Source organism: Prionailurus bengalensis, chromosome D4, assembly GCF_016509475.1.
Source record: "Prionailurus bengalensis isolate Pbe53 chromosome D4, Fcat_Pben_1.1_paternal_pri, whole genome shotgun sequence".
Classification (NCBI taxonomy): Eukaryota; Metazoa; Chordata; class Mammalia; order Carnivora; family Felidae; genus Prionailurus; species Prionailurus bengalensis.
Window position 1 is genome coordinate 86396820 of NC_057359.1, and position 23523 is coordinate 86420342.

Below are 23523 nucleotides of genomic sequence, written 5' to 3' on the forward strand. Positions count from 1 at the left end.
TACTGAAGTTTCCAGTTTGCTTTCCCTCAGATAATCCCAGGGTGAGTTACCTTGAACTTTACTGTTTTGGTTGTGTGCTGGGTGTCTCTCCCTCTGTGTCCCCCTCCCCCCCATCCCTACTTATCCTTTAAGGAACTTTGAAATTCAAGTTAGAGAAATAACCTTTTCCAGGCTTTAACTGAGACTGAAAGATCTGGTCAGTTTCTCATGGTGGTAATACCCATTCTTTCCCTGCCTCCAATCTCTTATTAAAAATATCCAACAGGGGCGCCTGGGTGGCTCAGTTGGTTAAGCGTCCCGACTTTCCAAATTGGGCTCAGGTCATGATCTCATGGTTTGTGAGTTCAAGCTCCCCATCGGGCTCTCTCCTGTCAGCACAGAGCCTGCTTTGGATCCTCAGTCCCCCTCTCTCTCTGCCCCTCCCCTGCTTGTTCTCTCTCTCTAAATAAATAAATAAACTTAAAAATAAAAAGTCCAACATGCTGAAAAGTTGAAAGAATAATGTAAATCACCTGCTTACTTCCTGCCTGGATTTAATAATTCTTAACCTCTTGCTATCTTTGTTTTTATCTCTCTCTTTTTTTTTTTTTTTTTTTTGACTGAAGGGTTAGGGGGTTAGACATTGCAGAAGAGAAAAATAGCGAACTTGGAGACATAGCGGTAGAAACTGTCCAAAGTGAAACAAAAAAGACTGAGGAGAAAAACAGAAAACATCAGTGAGCTGTGGGACAACTTCAAGGAGTGCAATTTATATAATTGAAGTCCCTAAAAGAGAGAAGAATGTGGGGGGGGGGGGAGAAGAACGGGGGAGGGTATTTGGAACTATTTCCAAATTTGATGAAAACTATAAACTCTCAGATCCAAGAAGTTCAGTGAACCCCAAGCATAAGCAACATGAGGAACTCTGCACCAAGACACGTTATAACTAAATTGTCTAAACAAAGTTATAAAAAGAAAAATTTTTTAATGTCTTACTTATTTTTAAGAGAGAGAATGTGAGCAGGGGAGTGGCAGAGAGGGAGACAGAGGATTGGAAGCAGGCTCTACGCTGACCACAGTGAGCCCCATGTGGGGCTCAAACTCAAGAACTCACGAACGGATGCTCAACCGACTGAGCCACCCAGGTGCCCCCAAAGTTTTAATTAACCAAAGAGAAAAGACACGCTGTATACAGAGCAGAGATAAAGGTGGTGCACATCTCTTGCCAGGAACAATGTAAGCTAAAAGGCAGTCGAGCAGTAACTTTGAAGGACTGAGAGATATAAAATATTACCCTAGAATGCTATACTCCAGAGAATATGCTGTATCCTTCAGTAACAAGGCAAAATAAACACTTTCAGATATTAAAAAAAAAAAAGTGGAGAGAATTCATCACCAGCACATTTGCCCTACATGAAACAATACCGTAGGGGAACCTGCCTCTCCGTGATGGAATGAAGGGCACCAGGCACACGGACTGTGTGAGTGAATATAAACCCACATCATTCTGAGACTGGTTATCTTCCCTCTGGTACACCACTTACTCGGCTTCCTTCTGTTCACCATCCTCCCAGGATTTTTTTTCGCCTCTCTTGTTTTTTTATTATGTATGTATGTAATCTCTGCACCCAGTGTGGGGCTTAAACTCATGACCCTAAGATCCAGAGTTGCATGCTCTACTGACTGAGCCAGCCGGGCACCCCGAATTCATGGTGTCTGGGAGGGATTGTTTTTTCTTAAGTTTTACTTTTTTTAAAGCAACCTCAACGTGGGGCTTGAACTCACAACCCCAAGATCAAGAGTTGCACACTCCCGTCTACTGAGCCAGCCAGGCACCCCTCACCTCTCTTGTTTTGAATCGTCCTGTCTTCCGTATTTCATATCTTCGTTTCTTGGTTTACTCTCCTGTTTGGGGGGAGCTCACCTCCCAGGAGCTTCTGGAAAAAGGGAGGTGGTTTTGTGGAGGCCTTGCACGTCAGAAAATATCCTTCTTTTGCTCTCGTACTTAATTGATGGTTTGGAGGAACAGAGAATGTTACATTGGAAATATTCTCCTTCAGAATTTTGAAGACTGCTCCATTGTCCTCTCGTTTCTAGTTTTGCCTTTGATTCCTGATCCTTTAGTATATGTCTCATATCTTCCCCTCAACAACTTCCACTCTCTCCTCAGTGCTGTGGACTTTCATAGTGATTTGCCTTGGTATCTGTTTGTCCTTATCCATTGTGCTGGACGAGGGTCAGACAACTTTCTCTATAAAGGGCCACATAGTAAATGCTTTGCTTTTTGTGGTCCACATACGATCCGTGCCATATCTTCTTTCTTTTTTTCCCCACCTCTTTGAAAGTGTAAAAGCCATTCTTAGCTTAAGGTCTACACGAAAACAGACTGCAGGCTGAATTTGGCCCACAGGCCATAGTTTGGTGATCCCTGTGCTAGACGTTCAGTGGACCTTCCAGTCTGGCAACTTATGCCATTTACTACTGGGAACATTTTAAAAATAATTTCACAATGATTCCCTCTCAGTTTTTTTTCTTTATGGAGTTAATGCTATTTAGATGTTGAACCTCTTGGATTGGTCCTCCAATTTTCTTATCTTTTCAGTTATTTATCTCTTTGACTCTTTGCTGTGTGTTCCAGATTTACTCAACTTTATCTTCTAACCCTTCTATTTACTTTTAAATTTCTGCTGTCATGTTTCTTAAACATTTCTGATACTGTGTTTTAATTTTTTTTTTTTAAATAGCCTTCTATTCTTGTTTCATGGATGTGGTGTCTCTCTCTTTAAACAAAATAAAAATGAAAAATTCCCTGCATCGTCTGTTTCCTCCAGGTTTTGTTGCTTTGGTCTCTATTTTCCGTGTAGGAACTTTCCTTAGATGGGTGGCAGATCCTCTCTGGCTGCTTGTGATGAAGAAGACAGACTTAAATGCTGATTGGAACTCTGGCCTTACGGGTGGGGCTGAACTGGGTGGGCCGTTAGGGAATCCCCAATGACAGTGTCTTTAGATTTTTCTTCTTGGGCTTGATTTTCCAGAGAAGTCTCTCCTGCTTGGAGGATGAAGGTCTGGCTGCCAGAATGCTGGCAGATGAGTGGATGGAGAGGGCCAGAGGTGTGGAGGGTAGTCTTCAGCAGGCTGCACACATGGTCATTGAGTCCCTCTGTTTTCAGTATTAGACTCACACTCTGAGCTGTGGCTTAGGTCTCCCAGTCCAGGGACCCTGTAGACTCTACAGGAGAGGAAACTTTCATTGTTCTGCCATGTTGGGAGAAGGATAATCACCCAGTGATGGGAAGTGGTAGACGGGATCTAGGTATAACTGTTTCCCAAGTCCCTTTCTACCAACATGCCTTATACTCGCCCCCACCCACCTTCTTTTAAGTGTTAGAGGTACCTGGTTCTTCCAGTTCCTCAAACCGTTGAGGATTCTATTTTGCACATTTGGTTGGTTTTCAGTATTTCCTACTTTTGGTTTAAGATCCCACTTCAGATGGATTCAGCTTTCCTAGGCCTGCTAAGTCACTTACCCCACGTCTACTGTAGAAAATAAGACTACAGGGGCACCTGGCTGGCTCAGTTGGTGGACCATATGACTCTTGATCTTGAGGTTGTAAGATTGAGCGCTACATTGGGTATGGAGATTACTTAAAATATATATAAAATATTTTTATTTTATTTAATTAATTAATTTTAATGTTTATTTTTGAGAGAGAGAGAGAGAGTATGTGTGTGCAAGCAGGGAGGGGCAGAGAGAGAGGGAGAGACAGAATCTGAAGCAGGCTCCAGGCTCTGAGCTGTCAGTGCAGAGTCCCATGTGGGGCTCAAACCCATGAACCGCAAGATCATGACCTGAGCTGAAGTTGGACACTTAACCGACTGAGCCACCCAGGTGCCCCCCAAAAAGTAAAATCTTAAAAAGAAAGGAAGACCACAGACTCAGAATTTAAAAACAAGACTGTCAGGGGTGCCTGGGTGGCTCAGTTGGTTGAGCATCCAACTCTTGGTTTTATTTCAGGTCATGATCTCACAGTTCGTGGGTTTGAACCTCATGTCATGTTGGGCTCTGTGCTGGCAATGCAGGGCCTGCTTGGGATTCTCTCTCCCTCTTTCTCTGCCCCTCACCTGCTTGTGTTCTCTCTCTCTCTCTCAGTATAAATAAATAAGTAAACTTAAAAAAAATAAAAAATTAATAAAAATAAGACTGTATCATCTATAAGAACTGAATTCCAGGAAGGAAGGAGGGGGAGTGGCCAGCAGCCAGAAGCTGGGGACCACCACACCCTAGTTTCTTAACATAGCAAAATGACTGGCTCTTTGGGCCACTTTTTTTTTTCCCCTTTCCTTTCTTGCTGAGAGAATGGAAACAGTCTTCGAAAGTTCTAGGGCTAACTGGGCAGCAAACAAAAGCCTGACTAAACAAACAGGTGGGAAAAAAAACCAACAACATTTGGGACACCCCAAATCCAAAAAATTTCATTCTGAATGAGCTCATTAGCTCACTCTGAAGCAGGGAATGAAGTTAAACCTAAGATCATTTCTTCTGATACTGGGTATTCCCTCCTGGACCCCAACATACTTCTTCAGTGGAGTGGTCTTTGGCATGGAGCTACGTTATACAATATGGAGAGACAAATTTCCCCAGTCAGTTCTCCACCACCCACCCTTCCCTAAGTGAAGGCTGGACAAAGACCACTATCCCAATACACAACCAACTGGTGTTCTGAGGGCAGTATTCAGATAATACCTAGGAACATGGGGAGGGGGCAAAGAGAGTACATTTTTATCTAAACAGACCACCAGAGAGAATTGCCCCTGTCTAGGTGATTTAAGCAGAAAAGGGGGAGGGGGGCGGATAACAACTACATGGGAGAGAAACCTTGATAAGGAAAAAATGATAGAAATATGGCACATAGACTGAGGTAAAGAATTTATTCTGGAAGAAGGCTCATACAGAGAAAATTCAAATCACTGTCAGACAGGAAATGATGAGCCAAGAGCTCAGATGTAAGGTGCTGTGAAATAACAGAGCAAAGTGGGAAATGGACTGGTCAGGCCGAGGAAATGGAAAACAATAGTAGCACTCCAGAACTAACAAACCAACTCTTAGATGTAAAGCAAGCAGCATCTTTTCTGCAGGCTATGAAAGACTGACTTGAGGAAAACACCCAGTCTGCATATTCAGTGAAAGTTAGTGTAAACTCAGCTGTTTCTTTTGGATTTTCAGTGTTTCTTCTGGGAGCTCCACCTTCTTCCTGTGCCTGATGCTGGGCCCAAACCCCTGGAGGATGTTTTCTTTTCCTGGTATATAATTGTAACCAGTTACATGGATTGGGGAAAAGGAAGCAGCGCTCCTGGAATTAGACCTTTTTATGTGTTGGGGGCTGGGAGTGGTGGTGCAGGGAGGTTTCCTCCTTCTCGAAGCTTCCCTGAGGCTTTTGTCTTACGTCAGTTTGACACCTGGACATTAGCTGTATTGGTGGTTCCGGAAGGGGCTTGAGTTTATGGTCTTGCCATACTTGTGTGAGACTAAACATTTTTTATTTTTATTTTTTATTATTTTTTTAACAAAGCTTTTTTTTTTTTTTTAAGTTTATTGTTTTGAGAGAGAGTGAGTGGAGGAGGGGCAGAGAGAGAGAATCCCAAACAAGCTCCGCACTGCCAGCACAGAGCCCAACGCAGGGCTCAATCCCACGAACCGTGAGATCATGACCCAAGCTGAAACCAAGAGTTGGATGCTCAACTGACTGAGCCACCCAGGTGCCCCGAGACCAAACATATTTTACTATCTCAGACCTGAAGACCCTGAAGCAGGTTGAATCTTAGAACAGAACAGATTGGGCTGGTGAGAGTCTTGGACTTGAAGATAAGGTGATTCCTACCATCACTGTCATAGACAAGTCACTTATCTCTGGTGGGTTCAGTTTCTTTATAAAAATGGACTAGATCAGGGTTTCTCAACCTTAGCACTTACCACTGGTTTTTGTTGTTGTTTTGTTTTGTTTTGTTTTGTTTTTTTACTTTAAAAAAAATGTTTATGTTTTGAGAGAGTGAGAACGTGTGCACCACTGCGGGAGGGGCAGAGGGAGACAGAGGATCAGAAGCAGGCTCTGCACTGTCAGCGTGGAGACCAATGCAGGGCTCAAACTCACACACCATGAGATCATGACCTGAGCCGAAGTTGGACACTTAACCGACTGAGCCACCCAGCTGCCCCCAACCTCAGCACTATTGACGTTTTTGGGCTGGGTGAGCCTGTGCATTGTAGGATGTTTGACAGCATCCCTGGCCTCTCCCTACTGGATACCCGTAGCACCCTCCAGTCATGACAGTCAAAAATGTCTCCAGACGTTGCTGAATGTCCCCTGGTGATACAATCACTCCCCACTAAGAACCACTAGGCTAGATGAACTTGTGTCTGCTCTGGGTTTCTGGAATTCATTGAAACATTCTATTCTTTTTCCTTCTTTCCAAAGTATGTTTTCTCCGATCCTTAATCCTTACTGGGAGGGAAACTCCCATTTAAATCGAGAAATGTCATTTGGAGCCATTAAATTCTGCACCTACGAATTTAAGATACTTGCCCCATCTTGGGTTCCTGCCAAGATCAAGTTAGATACCTGTTCTAGGTCCTTGCAGTTCAAGGAAGAATTACTGCAGACATCATAGTGTGTATTAGGAGGAGGACAGGCTTTTTGCAGAAAAACCAATACAGGCTGGCAGAGTAAATGAGACATTAACAGAGGAGATCTGCTGCTGTTCATGATATATATGTATATATGTATGTATATATATATGGGCAGTGTGTTTTCTTTCTTTCTTCCCCTTCTCTCTCTTTTTCTCCTTCCTTCCTTCCTTCTCCTTTAGCAAATATAAAACACTTCCCAAATAACTGCATGATAGTATCACTGTCTTTTTTTTTTAAGTTTATTTATTTATTTTGAGAGAGAACCATGAGCAGGAGAGAGTCAGAGAGAAGGAGAGAGAGAGAATTCCAAGCAGGATCTGCACTGTTAGTGTGGAGCTCAATGTGTGGCTCGAGCCCATGAACCATGAGATCATGACCTGAGCCAAAACCAAGAGTCAGAGGCTTAACTGACTGAGCCACCCAGGTGCCCAGATAATACCATTATTTTGTATAAGAATGGCCCTCATTCTTGAGTCCTTTTAAAAATGTCTTATTCAACAATGGTTATGAGGTAATCATAGTGCTCTGTCCTAGAATATTAATTTCCATTTCACTACTTTGTGTCTTTGGTCTTTTTGTTTCAAAACATTAATACAACTGAATAGTATTTACTACATAAACTATTGATTTTAAGAAGATATAAATTGTTTTGGTTTCCTTTTTTTTTTTTTTTTTTGAGAGAACGAGTGACAGCAAGTGTGGGGAGAGGGTAAGGTGGGGGGGGGGCGGATCTTAAGCAGGCTTCATGATCAGCACAGAGCCCAATGTGGGGCTTGATCTCATGACCTTGGGATCATGACCTGAGTCTAAATCAAGAGTCAGATGCTCAACTGACTGGGCACCCAGGCACCCCTTGGTTTCCATTTTTTTTTTTTTAATGCTTTCATTTATTTTTGAGAGAGCAGGGGAGGGAGAAGCAGAGAGAGAGGGAGACACAAGATCTGAAGTGGGCTCTGTGCTGAGAGTGGAGAGCCCCATGTGGGGCTCGAACCCACGAACTGTGAGATCATGACCTAAGCCAAAGTCGGACGCCCAATCGACTGAGCCACCTTTGGTTTCCATTTTTAATTGATTTTTCTATTTGTGTGTCTTTTGTAACCTCACATTTCCTTTAATCCAAGGGATATTGTGTTGAAAGCAGCCTTAGAAAGAAGAAAATAGGTTCTTTGGAGCTGAGGTGAGGTGACAGCATCCAGAGCGGAGCCAGGAACTCCTATTTCTAACCTTGTTCTGTCCTCCCTTTGAGATTTCCTTTCTGTTAATCAGAATTCCAAGATCTGTGAGGCTTTGCTTTAGAGACTTTCTAGCTCCTTGACCTTTTGACTCTAAACCTTAGGAAGCTGAGTGGGGAAAATAAGATAGAAAATGAGAAACCCCTGTGAAAGAGACAGTGAATAGTCCTTTCTGTAACTCCATCTGGCATCTTCATGTACTGAGGTTAGGATTTGGTTTCTCGGACATCAGGCATTTATTTATCGTCATGCTTTCCTCTCAGACATTGGCAGAGGCCCAAGTGTTGGATGTCATAACGTTGGACATTTGAGTCTTATGCAATCTGTGGGTGTGCTTATAAGGACAGTGTAGTCAAGTCATTGACTACATTGTTCACCAGTCTCGGAATGTTCTAAAGCTTGTGACGACTCCCAACAATTGGGCCTTCCCTTCCCTCCCACTCCTCACCACCCAAAAAGCAAATCTAAATAGGAACATTCCCAGGGTAAGCAGTTATAATTGAACAGCAGTTACAGGGAGCAGTACCTCATTCTTGCCCAGTGGCTAACAGTCTGTGGTCTCTATTTTGGTCTCTCACTTTCACAAAGTACAATTCATATACAGAATTATAGTAAATTATAATTTTAGGTAACTGATGTTCTATAGGAGTGAGCCAGGTTAGCTGTCTTCAGATGAAGACTATAGAACAATTCCATATTAAACAAAACAGTGTTTGTTTTTTGAGTTTGAAATTTTCATCTAAAATTTTCTGACTTTTTAAAAAACAGCTTTCTTGAGATATTATTCACACACCATACCATTCATCCACTTAAATTTTTGTTTAATGTTTTTGTTTTATTTATTTATTTATTTATTTATTTATTTATTTATTTATTTATTTAAGAGAGAGAGACAGAGCACGAGCAGGGGAGGAGCAAAGAGAGAGGGAGACACAAAATCTGAAACAGTCTCCACATTCTGAGCTGTCAGCACAGAGCCCGATGCAGGGCTTGAACCTGTGAACCTGGAGATCGTGACCTGAGCGGAAGTCGGATGTTTAACCAACTGAGCTACCCAGATGCCCCGCCATTCACCCATTTAAAGTGCATTTCAATGGCTTTGAGTATATTCACAGAACTGTACCTCCATTATCCCAGTCAAATTTAGGACACTTGCATTACCCCCAAAAGAAGCTCCATTGCTCCTTTGACATCACCCCCAGCTCCCCCATCCCCCTGCCCTAGGAGAATATTGATCTACTCTCTATCTCTACCGATTTGCCGATTCTGGACACTTTGTATAAATGGAATTCATACAATTTGTGGTCCTTTGTGACTGGCTTCTTTGACTTAGTGTGTATTAAAGATTCATCTGTGTTGTAGCATGTATCAGTATTTCATTCCTCTTCATGGCTGAATATTCCATTGTCTGAATATACCACGTTTATCTATCCATTCATTGGGTGGTGGCTGTTTGAGTTGTTTCCACTCGTTTGGCTCTCATAAATAATGCTGCTATGAACATTCATGTGTAAGCTTTTGTGTAGACCTCGGTTTTCATTTATCTTGGGTATATACCTTGGAGTGGAATCTGGATCATATGGTAATTCTACGTTTAGTGGTTTGAGGAACTACCAGACTGTTTTCCAAAGCAGATATGCCATTTTACACTCCCATTAGCAGTGCAGGAGGGTTCTGATGACTTTTATTTTATGCTTCAGGTGTATGTCTTATTTCCCCAAACGGACTGTGAGTTCCTTGAGGTCAAGGATTGATTTATACTCAAAAATATATATGTTCTGAATAGGCTTCCTGTGGTTCTGTGCATTTTGTTGTGCAGGTGCTAGACACTTAACTTCTCTTGGCCTCAGTTTCTTCTTTGTCAAATGGGAGTGATTATAATAGTTAATATCAGAGGGGCAGAGTGAGCTTTAAATGAGACGATGCATGTAAAATGTCTAAGACAGTGTATTCCATATAGTAACTCTTAAATAAGTGTTAGATACTATTATTGTGGGCACGTTTTAGAAATTGAGACTGAATTATTGCTTGAGCTTTTTCTTTAATATGAGCTTTTAAAAGTATTTTGGCTAGGTTGTGATGTCTCCAACACTGGTTAAAAATTAACTTACAGAGAAATGCTATAGAGAAGAAACTTTGGACTTGAGCTTTTGTTTCTATCTATCCATCCACGTAATACCCACACTCCTCACTGCATTTGAGTGAGGAGAGTTAGAGAAGGACATTTCTAGGTCTTTCTGGCTTGCAAACTTGGGACTAGCCAGAATAGCCATAGTTTACTTGTCATGTTCCTCAAGAATAAAGAGTTCTCTCTCCCTAGCAGTCCTGGTGAAAGAGTCCCTGAGACTGTTTTCATCTGACAGTGCTCTTTGAATTGGGAGTTCTGAATCTTGGGGGATGTCAGGAGAGTGGCGGCCCTGGGAGGGGGTGTGTAGGTGGTTGCAGAGAGCTCCTGGGTAAAATCACCTTACTCAGTCACGAGATGCACTATGAACAGAACCACTTCTTTCACTCCCAGCAGGCACTGCTCAGTCATGCCACTCGGGGGTTCATTCATTCTATAGGCATTTGCCAGATCGTTATTTTATGCCAGATCCCAGAGACGGGGTGGGAGTTGAGGGTGCAGGGATGGGAGGAAATTGTCATGTTTGAAGGTGAATGAATGAGGCTTAGTGTTCCAGGAGCAGCATACTATGCATGACTTGTGGAGTCCTTGGTGAGGAGTTACTGCTTTAAAGACCAAGTGAGACTCTGGGGCGACCTCTTCAAGTGCCTCCTGAGCCATTCTGTCCCTCACTGAGCTTGTTGGGTCTCCCCATAATTGCTTTCTCTTTATTCCTGGACTGTCCCACTCTTAATCCTGACTTGAGGATTTTGCGTCTGCTCTTCCTATGCCTGGAAAACTCTTCCCCCCAGAACTTCGTAGTGTTGGTCTCCCTGGTCACCTCTTCAGAGGACGTTCTCCCAAATCCCCATCACACTCTTGTTGATTAGCCTTTTTAATTTCCTTTGAGCACATATCACTGTCTGTAATTGTCTTGTTTACTTCCTGGTGTCATTGCTCTCTCTGCCCCTACACCTCCAGGTGTAAGCGCCTTAAGAGCAGGAATCTTGTTTACTTGTTCACCGTGGTCTTTCCAGAGTCTGGAAAGATGTCTGACTCATAGCAGGTGTTCAGTAAGTCATCATTGTTGAGTGGATGAAAGAATATGTATGCAGGGAAACAAACTGGAAAACAGGAGACATCACAAACCCCATGGAGGAGTACTAAGAAACCAATTGGAAATAACTGGGTTCTTCTTTCTTAGGAAGGTCAAATACCATCTGAAGTAGATGATGATGGTGATGGTAAAAACCAAAAGTTTTAAGTATTGAACTGAGTGCTTTACACACATGAATTTGTTTAATCCCTGCAATAACTCTCTGGAGCATGTGTGGTCATTCCCATTTTAAAGATGGGGAAACTTGGGACGCCTGGGTGGCTCAGTCGGTTGTCCGACTTCAGCTCAGGTCATGATCTCACAGCTCGTGAGTTCGAGCCCCACGTCGGTCTCTGTGCTGACAGCTCAGAGCCTGAAGTCTGCTTTGGATTCTGTGTCTCCCTCTCTCTCTGCCCCTAACCCACTCACATTCTGTCTCTGTCTCCCTCAAAAATAAAAATAAACATTAAAAAAATTAAAAAAAAAAAAAGATGGGGACACAGATTTAATAACTTGCCCAAGGTCCACAGTAAGTGGAGGATCTGGCTCCAAACCCCATCTGAATGATTGCTGTAGTATGTCAAGGTGATCATTGAAATGAAACAGAGAAAAGCACACCTGGCTTCAGTTTCAGAGCCCAGTGCAGGCTAGAGCTCAAGAGACTATATGTGTAGTGGGAAGATCATTTCGTTGGGGTCCAGAGACCCATTTCTGCTCACTCTGGAGTGACCATTTAGTGGCCTTGTCTACTCCAGATGGCTGTGTTTCGCAGGGAGTATCTCGGTCCCAAAAAGAGGGACCTACACCCTGGTCTTAAATGATCTGTAAGGTTCTTTCCAATATATGAGTTCTTAAACCCCAAAGAAGTAGAATCATGGAAAGTTACTCAGGCCTCAGCTGAGGAGCCATGAAAGTATGTGCATACATTCCCATACACACTTGAATGTGCCTAGAAAAAAGGATCTGTGAGGGTGCCTGCTAAACTTGTTAGTGGGTGTCTCCCCTCAAGAGTGGGGGTAAGGATGGGGCGCCTGGGTGGCTCAGTCGGTTAAGCGTCCGACTTCAGCTCAGGTCACGATCTCGCGGTCCGCGAGTTCGAGCCCCGCGTCGGGCTCTGGGGTGATGGCTCAGAGCCTGGAGCCTGCTTCCGATTCTGTGTCTCCCTCTCTCTCTGCCCCTCCCCCGTTCATGCTGTGTCTCTCTCTGTCTCAAAAATAAATAAACGTTAAAAAAATTTAAAAAAAAAAAAAAAAAAAAAAAAAGAGTGGGGGTAAGGAGAAAAATTTCACTTTGTGTTTATACTTCTATTTGAGATTTTCAACAAAAACGTGCTACTTCTGTATTATTAAGAACAACACAAAGGCGGGCGTGGCTCAGTCGGTTAAGCGTCTAACTTCAGCTCAGGTCGTGATCTCACCATTTGTGAGTTCAAGCCCCACGTCGGGCTCAGTGCTGACAGTTCAGAGCCTGGAGCCTGCTTCAGATTCTGTGTCTCCCTCTCTCTGCCCCTCCCCCACTCGCGCTCTGTCTCTGTCTCTCTCTCAAAAGTAAATAATAATAATAATAAAAAAAGAACAACATAAGGGCAAAAATTTGTAGATACATTGTAATTTGTCGTTAGATTACCAACAGTTTAGGTATAAATGAGTATTTCTAAGGGGAGATTTTGACAGTACTTGGAAGACTTGTTTTCGAGTATTTGAACCATCGTCTTATGTGTCGTTTCACCTTAAATTCATTCCACTCTGGGAGGTGCGGCTGTTTAGCCAGGAAACCCTTCGGCTCAGAGCGAGACAAAGGGAGGTGGTTGCCACCTTCAGGTATCTGAAATGCTGGCAGCAAAGAGGAATCGACTTGTCGCCTCAGAGCAGAATTGCCAGCGGCACGTGGAATCGGCCCCGGGTGGGGTCCCAGCGCAACAGACAGTGGTGAAGGGTGGGGCCGTCTCCCTGGGGTCGGGCTACTGTGCGGCCACATAAAAGTCCTGTTGGCTCTTAGGTGTTTACTGTGTACCTGCCACCCTACTAAACGTTTGACTGTGATTCCCAGGATTGCTGCAGGCAGATATTCTGTGTCCTTCTTACCAATATGATACCTCGTTTTGTTTTCTTGTCTAAATGAATTTGCAGAACAACGTTAAGTAACGGCAATTTAAAAATATAGTTGTGTGTGTCTGCGTTGTGACATTAAATACCTGTGGGCCCCTACTTGTGTTTTCGGTTTTAATGCCTCTGTTTGTAGATACACAGAGGTCTCAGGGCACCTGGGTGGCTCAGTCACTTATGCTTTTGACTTCAGGTCATGATCTCACGGTTCATGAGTTCAAGCCCCGCGTCGGGCTCTGTGCTGACAGCTCCGAGCCTGGAACCTGCTTTGGATTCTGTGTCTCCCTCTCCCTCTGCCTCTCTCTCTCTCTCAAAAATAAATAAACATTAAAAAAAAAAAGAAAGAAAGAAAAACCCCCAGAGGACTCTCTGTCTCCTCAGAAGGGGTAGAAGGAGTCTTCTGTTCAATTTTGTATATACACTTAAGATCTATATTGTAGGGGCGCCTGGGTAGCTCAGTCGGTTAGGCGTCCGACTTCGGCTCAGGTCATGATCTCACAGTTTGTGAGTTCGAGTCCTGCATCGGGCTCTGTGCTAACAGCTCAAAGCCTGGAGCCTGCTTCAGATCCTGTGTCTCCTTCTCTCTCTGCCCCTTCCCCACTTGTGTCCTATCTCTCTGTCTCTCAAAAATAAATAAAGGTTAAAAAAAAAAAAGATTTACATTGTATACATTGGCATGTTCTTGCCATTACTCTAAAACATCACATGTTTGTCAGGGGTCAGAGTAGTTGTAAAGTTTTGGGTGAAGTACCTGTAGAGTTTGCTATCTAGTATTTTCGTGATTATTCTAAAACTGTATTTTGAATATGTACTTCTTTTTTTTCTTTAATGTTTATTTATTTAATTTGAGAGAGACAGAGGAGAGAGAGAAGAGGCCAGTGGAGGAGGAGCAGAGAGGGAGAGGGAGAGAATCCCAAGCAGGCTCCACACTGTGAGTGCAGAGCCTGATGTGGGGCTTGATCTCACAAACTGTGAGATCGTGACCTGAGCCAGATGCTTAACTGACTGAGCAACCCAGGCGCCCCTGCACTTCTTCCTAATAGGTTTTTACATTATGTTAACGATCTTTATTAGTGGAAGCGACATGTCATAATTTTCATAAGGAAATAATTCCTTGTCTGTATGAACAACATACTTTATAGTGACACCATAATAGGTGCCTTTTATGGAATGCCAGGCACTTACTAACCATTGTATCTCACTGATCTTTATAACGGGTCATTAGAGTATTATACTTCTAATTTTGCGGGTGAGAAAACTGAAGCCTGAAACATGTTAAACTTGCCCGAGTTCACACAGTCAGCAAATGCCTGAACCTGAAGTTTCCCTGCTCTAACTTTAGAACTTCGCGTGGCACTTTTTGTTTTTTAATTGTGAGAGGTGGAGGTGACCTTTGCTTGAGTAACTAACCTCTATATTCAAGAGGGTGTCTTTTAGAAGAACTGCTACTATTCAGCCAGAATGACTCTGGAAGCTCCCTGTACTTTGGGTTGGTAAAGAGGAGGGCAGCTGTGGCCTGAGTTTAGACTCCCTTAAATCTCTCTGTAGAATATGGCGGCACTTCTTCTGATCTGGTGGCACGGGACTTACGGTGCACCTGTTCGGGGCAGAGCATTAGGATATTTGAATCCCCCATACTTTTAAGGTCTTTGGTAATGCTCACACTTCTCCCCCAAACTTCCAGCCCAGCTAATATTAGTCGTGCTGTTTCCGATATTTTGGTGTTCCATGGCCTTAGGTGTCCTGACACATGTCACTGTGAAAGGCAGTAATGGGTGCCAGGGCTATAAGGGCAGGGCTTCACAAGTGGGGAAAGGGCTTGCAGCTATCCCTAGAGCCAGTGCTTTGGAACCAACTCCAGTTGGTATATTGGGTGCATGTGATGAAGATGTCCCAGATAATCTTAGATACTTGCTATTTTCCTTGAGTTTGGGAGTCACGCAGGACCTAGAGCATGTGGTTGAGAAGGAACCTATTTGCTTAACCCCTTGTCCATGCGGGAAGCAGAGTCCACCAGGGCTGTGGTCTTCACAATTATAGAGAAGTTGAAGCTGCCCTAGTGTCTTCTGTCCCATCTATATAAACTGGGTGGGTGATGGGGTGGACATGTTGGCTGTTGATGCACGTTTTGGTATGTAGAAACAAGACCTGCTGGTTGGACCAGCCTCAGAAGGTTTTGTTGTTTCTTTCCATACAAAGAGAATTTACAAGAGAGATGAAATGTGATTGCCAGGGATTATTTGTGAGGAAGTAGCCCAAGCTACTTGATTCTTAATGCTAAAATGGGCTCTAATCCTTGTTTCCTTTTTGGTATTGGATTAGAAAAATGTAGGGCAGCATTAGAATCGGCCGTTAACAACACCCAGGACAAATATATCTCCTGAGAATTTCGGAATGGGAGTAACCAAGCAAGAAGGATTGAAGGCCAGACTTTTACCTCCAGCTGAAGTCACTCTTCCAAGCTCCAGAGCCACCTCCAGCTACCTGCTCATATCAACCTTCAGATATCTCTTAGCCTTCTCAGTCTTTTTTTTTTAATAACTTTTTTTAAATGTCTATTTAATTTTGAGAGAGCGCAAGCAGGGGAGGGGCTGAGAGAGGGGGCCAGAGGATCCGAAGCAGGTTCTGCACTGACAGCAGTGAGCCCGATATGGGGCTCGAATTCACGAACCAGGAGATCATGACCTGAGCTGAAGTCAGATGCTCAACCGACTGAGCCACCCAGGTGCCCCTCAGTCTTTAATCAAAAAAGGACTCTTGGTTCATCTGGGTGGCTCAGTCGGTTGAGCATCCGACTTCGGCTCAGGTTATGATCTCACCACTTGTGAGTTTGAGCCCCACATTGGGTTCTGTGCTGACAGCTCAGAGCCTGGAGCCTCCTTGGGATTCTGTGTGTGTCTCTCTCTCTGCTCCTTCCTCGCTTGTGCTCCGTCTCTGCCGCTGCCCCTCCCGTGCTCTTGCTCTGTTTCTGTGTCTCTCTCAAAAATAAACATTAAAAAAAAAAAAAAGTCCTCTTGGTATTCTCCTACAAATCAGTTCTCCCTTTACATCTTTTCTCTCAATATCTCCAAATGTCTCACATCAGTTTCTTTGCTTGAGCCCAAAACCCAGGAGTTATGTCTCTCTTCCCCTTCCTCACACCCCCCACAACCAATTCAGCAGCTAGCCCTGTTGATTTTACTTCCAAAATATATATCAAATCCATCTGCTTCTTGCTATGACCCCTGCCACCAATCATCGTTAGCTGATTGCAGAGGCCTCCTAGCTCTGCGCCCTGCTTTCATTCTCATCCCTTCCAGTCTCCCCTCTACAGCATTTCAGAGCATATTTCTGCCTCCAGTGGCTTTCCAGTGCGCTTCAGATAAAATCATATTCCCTGTCAAGGCCCAATATGATCTGGCCTCCAACCTCAGCTTATACCGTCTCCACTTCCAAGAAGATGTCAAGTTCTCTTTCCTTTTTCCAGCCCAAGCCTTTGTGCTTGCTCCTTCTTCCCAGCTTTTGAATGGCTGGCATCTTCCTTGTGAGGTTCACTTCCTCAGAGAGGCCTTGCCTGGCCCCCCGGTAAAGGTAGCTGTCCACACCTGTTTTTTTCTCTCATAGTCTTTGTTTATTTAACTCAGAGAGAACTTATGAGAAGCTGAGATTGCCCTCTATTCAACGTCTGCTTCCTCCACCAGGGTGTAAGTGCCATGGGAGCTGCACCGTATCTTCTGTGTATCCTTCCTGGTGCCTGGTCCACTGCAGGGCAAACAGTGGTTACTCAGCTAATGTTATCGAATGTAAGACTGGATCAATGAATGGATATGATATATATATCATTATTTCTAATGAGTACATTGTATTCCATTATATTAACGTAACCTAATTGACTTAACCACTGCCTTATTATTGGATGTATTCGTTACGAATTTTTCACCACACTGAAATATGGGAAATAATCTAAATGGCCATTGGGGAAATTGTTGACTAAACTAGGGACTATTATGCAGGCATTTAAAATCAGGAAACATTTCTATTAGTACGGGGCAATGAGCTTATTCATGAAAAAAGCATAATACAAAATTATACAGCATGATCTTAACTATGTTGAGGTGCATAGAAAAAGCTATCAGGAAATAAACTAAAATGCTAATTATGTACTTCAAGTTGGCAAGATTACAGGTGATTTTTCTTTTTGTTGTTTTTTTTATGTGCACAAGTAATACACGATATTTTCTTCTTTATACTTTTTTGTGTTTTCCATGCTTACTGCTGTGTGTGGCTTTTTTTTCTTTTTTAATTTTTCTTTTTTAAATTTATTTTTTAATTTGCATCCAAGTTAGTTAGCATATAGTGCAACAATGATTTCAGGAGTAGATTCCTTAATGCCCCTTACCCATTTAGCCCATCCCGCCTCCCATAACCTCTCCAGCAACCCTCTGTTTGTTCTCTATATTTAAGAGTCTCTTATGTTTTGTCCCCCTCCCTGTTTTTATTTTTTGCTTCCCTTCCCTTATGTTCATCTGTTTTGTCTCTTAAAGTCCTCATATGAGTGAAATCATAGGATATTTGTCTTTCTCTAATTTCGCTTAGTGTAATACACTCTAGTTCCATCCGTGTAGTAGTTGCAAATGGCAAGATTTCATTCTATTTGATTGCTAATAGTCCTTTGAATATATATATGTATAATATATGTATATATATATATGTATGTATATATGTATGTATATATATATATATATATATACACCACATATTCTTTTTTTTTTAATGTTTATTTATTTTTGAGAGAGACAGAGCATGAGCAGGGAAGGGGCAGAGAGAGAGAGGAAGACACAGAATCCAAGGCAGGCTCCAGGCTCCAAGCTGTCAGCACAGAGCCCGACGCGGAGCTCGATCTCGTGAACCACGAGATCATGACGTGAGCCAAAGTCAGATGCTCAACTGACTGAGCCACCCAGGCGCCCCATATACCACATCTTGTTTATCCATTCATCCAGGCTCTTTCCATACTTTGGCTATTGTTGATAGTGCTGCTATAAACATTGGGGTGCATGTGCCCCTTCGAAACAGCATCCCTGTATCCCTTGGATAAATACTTAGTAGTGCAATTGCTAGGTCGTAGGGTAGTTCTATTTTTAATTTTTTGAGGAGCCTCCATACTGTTTTCCAGAGTGGCTGCACCGGTTTGCATTCCCACCAGCAGTGCAGAAGAGATCCTCTTTCTCCGCATCCTCACCAACATTGTTGTTGCCTGAGTTGTTAATGTTTGCCATTCTGACAGGTGTGAGGTGGTATCTCATTGTGGTTTTGATTTGTATTTCCCTGATGATGAGTGATGTTGAGTATTTTTTCATGTGTCAGTTGGCCACCTGGATGTCTTCTTTGGAGAAGTGTCAGTTCATGTCTTTTTCCCATTTCTTCACTGGGTTATTTGTTTTTTGGGTGTTGAGTTTGATAAGTTCTTTATAGATTTTGGATACTAACCCTTTATCTGGTATGTCGTTTGCAAATATCTTCTCCCATTCCGTCAGTTGCCTTTTAGTTTTGCTGATTGTTTGTTTTGCTGTGCAGAAGCTTTTTGTTTTAATGAGGTCCCAATAGTTCATTTTTGTGTGTGGCTTTTTATAATCAAGTAAAAAGTTTTTAAAGATTTTAGGAAACTTTTATGATAAATCAGACTATTGAAGATCATAAAAAGCAGAATTCAGAACCATTGTGCTCTAGAGAATGACCTAAATGTTTGAAACATGCTTGTTGGTGACAACTGTTCACCTTTGAGTCCTTCCGGGCCTGTGTATTACCTGGATTTAGAAAGAATGGCGAAAGTGGTATTTGCTGTGAAGACTCCATGGCTGGGTAGACCTGTGTGTGGTGTGGCATTTATAGGAACTGTGGCTTATCAAAATGGTGATTTTGGTTGGGGGCATCCCACGGATGTACTCAGGGTTAGAAAGTCATCACAACTGCCTTTCACATCTGTTTTGGGAGCTTGAGGGGAGGCTCATGTGGCCCGAGGGATTGTCATAGCCTCTTAACTACTTCATTTAAGGCAGTGGTTCTCAAACCTGAGATCCGGTGGGGAGTCCTTGAGCAAAGCTGTCTTCATAATAAGACTAAGATGTTATTTGCCTTCCCTCTTACTCTCTCGCAAGTATACAGTAGTTTTCCATATGCTGTATGCTCCATAACAGATTGCAGAAGCAGGTAGGAGAACCCAGTTGTTTTTTTAGGAAGCCAGACATTAAAGAGAATTGTGAAAATGTAAAAAAACAAAACAAAACAAAACAAAAAAACCCCACCAATATTCTCACTAAAAATTGTTTTATTTTAGACAGTCTAGTTACATTTAATTAAAATGCTATCTCTGTTAACATATAATGGTTTTGTTTGTTTGTTTAAAGTAAGCTCTATACCCAACATGGGGCTTGAACTCATGACCTGGAGATCAGGAGTCAGCATGCTCTACTGACTGAGCCAGCCAGGCACCCCTTTTGTTATTTTATTTTATTATTTTTATTTTTTTTTTACATTTATTTATTTTTGAGAGACAGACAGAGACAGAGCACAAGTCGGGGAGGGGCAGAGAGAGAAGGAGACGCAGAATCCAAAGCAGGCTCCAGGCTCCAAGCCGTTAGCACAGAGCCCGACGCAGGGCTCAAATTCACAAACTGTGAGATCACAACATGAGCTGAAGTCGGACGCTTAACCAACTGAGCCACCCAGGCGCCCCATATTTTATTTTATTTTATTTTTTAATGTTTATTTACTTTTGAAAGAGAGACAGAGCATGATCAGGGGAGGGGCAGAGAGAGAAGGAGACACAGAATTCAAAGCAGGCTCCGGTCTCTGAGCTGTCAGCACAGAGTCCAATGCGGGGCTCGAACTCATGAGCCATGAGATCATGACTTGAATCCCCAAGTTGGATGATTACGAGCCACCCAGGCACCCCACCCCTCTTGTTATTTTAAATGAATTAGTGGATACTTAAAAAAATTTCTCAGCTTAATTTCTTTTTTTTTTTTTTTTTTTTTTAAGTTTATTTCTTAGTACGAGCGGGAGAGGGGTGGAGAGACAGAGAATCCCAAGCAGGCTCCGCATTGTCAGCGCAGAGTCCAGTGTCAGGCTTGAACCCATGAAACTCGAGGTCATGACTTGAGCCATAACTGAGTCAGATGCTTAACCAACTAAGCCACCCAGGTGCCCCTCAGTTTAATTTCTAATATGGTAAACATCTATTGATATTTACCTAACAAACACTCTTTGGAGTCCTAAATTTTTAAGAGTGTAAAGTCCTGAAACCAAAAAGTTTGAGAACTGCCAAATTAAAGGAACAGGAAGACAGGTGCCTGACTGGCTCAGTCAGTAGAGCATGTGACTCTTGATCTCAGAGTCGTGAATTCCAGCCCCATGTTGGGCCTTGAGCTTACTTAAGAAAAAAAAAAAATAATAAGAATAAAGGAACAGGAACAGTTTGTGGTAATTTGATTATGGCTCAGTAAGCAGATTGGTTGAATTGCATGACAAAGAAAACAAAGCCTGCTGGGGAGAAATGACCTAGTCTAGCATAATAGGCAGTTGTTGAAAGTCCTTGACATTACTTTAAGTTTTCCTCCCTCCTTCCCTGCTTCCTTCCTTACTTTGTTCTTTTCCTCTCTCCTTTTTTAGAGATCATGCATGATGTGATAAAGAAGGTAAAAAAGAAGGGGGAGTGGAAGGTAAGTAGAAGAAGCACAATTAATGGCCTTGACATTCATGTGAAAATAGAAGAATGGTGAAGGTTTAAGAAAGTGGAGTTGGAGGAAAGGTATATAAGTAGGAAATCAAAGACTTTGCTGTGTCCAGAGAGTACAGAAAAAGGTGATCCACTGTGCCTCATTATTATGTAGTCCTGGTTAAGAAATCTGGCCATAAGCTTCTCTTAAAGATCACCTGGTGGGACACTTACCAGAGGAGTTCTTTTATTCAAACAAAATCTTAACCCAGCACCCCTTCTATAAAGCAGAAGAAGGTGAAATTATTCTACTTGCTATGGGTGAGAAAGAAGGAAGCCCCTCTGGTGGCCCTGAAGCATCTCCATGGAGCCCAGGCAACTGGTCCATCCCCATTTATCTGTAACTACATAAGACCAAAAAAGGAAGCTTGTTTATTCATAGAACAGTGAGAGAAACGCTGGAGGCAAATGCTTAAGCCAGTCAGATTGATTACATCCTCAGTTACCGGAGTGGGTGATTCAAGTGGGAAAGTGTGCTGTGCTCCGTTCTGAAAGTCCCTTGGTTGTCTGAGATTGGGCATTATGCTGGCCAGGGGAACATGCAGTTTTACTTGAATTTCCCTGTGTGTCTTTGGAGGATTTATGCCAATCATTCTTGCCCCTAAGTTGTCCCACAGTCAGGAGCCCACACATTTTCAAGTTCACTTGGTCCAGGAACGGCAGAGCTGCTTGGTACAGAAGGATTTTGGTCTCCTCTTCAGCCCTGTGAGATTCTGTTTTAGCCAGCACATCTCATCCTTATCACCCAGGGTGGAGGCCATCTGACAGGAACTCTTTATACATGTCCTCTTTCTCTCTTACCCTTCCCATCAGGAATAGATTTAGGGACTGGTGAACTTTGATCTTGAGAAAGTTGACTCAAGGTGAAAACTAATTGGTTCTTAGAGCTTTCCGCTCCACATTGTGTCTGGCTCCTGTTACCTCAGTTTGTATCATTAAAGAGGAAGAGAAGTAGCCTTATTTTAGATCCCAGCTTCTTCTTTCAACTGTGGGCTGAATGGAGATAGGAAGTTAGCTGACGAATTGCAGGGATGAAGCTTTCAGACCAAGCCTGGTATGTTCTCGTTTTCCCAGTGTGGACTGAGGTAGAGTATGCTCCCAGACAGCACCCCTGCGGGTACATCCTAATGATGTTGACAACAAAGGCCTCACCTTCCATGCCATTTATGTAGCACGGGTGTTCCTTCTCCTTGTAAAAAAATAATCTCCAATACAGGTTTCTCTGAGTGTGGGTGCTGTAGATGAGTCAATCTTTCTTGCCTGCTTTCTTGCTTTTCTATGAGTAGTCATTTTCTTTATCATGGAAAAACCTTAATTTTTTTAGGTTGATACAATTAAGTCAAGTTACCGAGAACAGACTCTAACTCCTAGAAGGTTAGGTCTGGGTGTGGTGTGGGAGATAAAAGCTAACATGTATCTCAGCAAACTTCTGGCCCATCAGAAATATTTATAACTTAATATTCTGTATTTCTGGGGCGCTTTTTGAAGTCTGACATCGTAAGCTGATGAGAGAATCGTAGCAGGTCCCATGTAGGCTGTAAGCTGTTCTTTCTGCTTCCAGGTGCTGGTGGTCGATCAGCTGAGCATGAGGATGTTGTCCTCCTGCTGTAAGATGACAGACATCATGACCGAGGGGATAACAAGTGAGTGCAGCTCTCTCTGTCCTTGAGTGACGGTCAGGCCTTCTCCTTGCGGCAAGCTTTCCTCCTCCCTGTTTGTTATTAGCTCACTTGACTTCAGATTCTTCCAACAACATGCGTAGTAAGACTGCAAATTCTTGAGAGAGACCCAAGGCTTTCTTGTTCATCACTAAATTCCTAGCAGCGGATGCAGTACTAGATGATCGTTAAATATCCGGTAAAGGATGCCGAAAGGAAGGTTAAATCAAGGGGGGAAAAGGCAGGCCACCAATGGAAACAACGCACAAAAGACCCAAACAGGCACCTAACCGAAGAAATCCAAATGGCCGATAAATACATGAGAAATTGCCCGCCCACATTAGTTGGTTAAAACCAGAATGAGATCTTGCTATACACTCATCAGATTGGAATATTAAAATTCTGATACTTCTAAGTGACAGATAAGATGTAGAAAAATAGGAACTCCTATATGACGGGGTGTCCACTGATGCAGTTACTTTGAAAAACACAGACAGTGTCTAGTAGAATTGAAGTGTGTGTGCTCTGCAAGCCAGATGGTTAGACGTGTGTCCTCGACAGCCTCAGGCTCGTGTGCCCAGAATGCACGTGCACGGATGTTCACAGAGCATTGTTAACATAGCCCCAGGTTGGAAACAACTAAAACACCCGTGAAGAGTAGGATGGTTAAATAAGTTATGGTGTAGTCACATAGCAGAATACTGTATAGCAACGAGAATGAATGAACTCTGACTGCTCACAAGCACATGCATAGATCTAGTAAGTAATGTTGAGCGGAAGAAACAATATTTACAGTGTGCTTCAATTTATATAAAGTTCAAAACTAGGCAGAACTAAGCTATGCAGTTTCGAAATGCAGTGTACATGGTAAAACCATGAAGAGACATGGTCACATTCAAGTCAAGATG

General features: G+C 42.8%; 1 protein-coding gene across 3 annotated transcripts in view; it reads left to right on the plus strand.

Moving 5' to 3' along the window:
- Positions 1-23523, plus strand: part of STXBP1 (syntaxin binding protein 1) — a 74832-nt gene that overhangs the window by 15241 nt on the left and 36068 nt on the right. For all 3 annotated transcript variants that reach the window (XM_043565921.1, XM_043565920.1, XM_043565922.1), the window contains 2 exons: positions 20852-20901; positions 22519-22600. In XM_043565921.1, coding sequence (XP_043421856.1) covers positions 20852-20901; positions 22519-22600 — 132 coding nt within the window. Of the gene's footprint in view, positions 1-20851; positions 20902-22518; positions 22601-23523 lie in introns of those variants that run through there.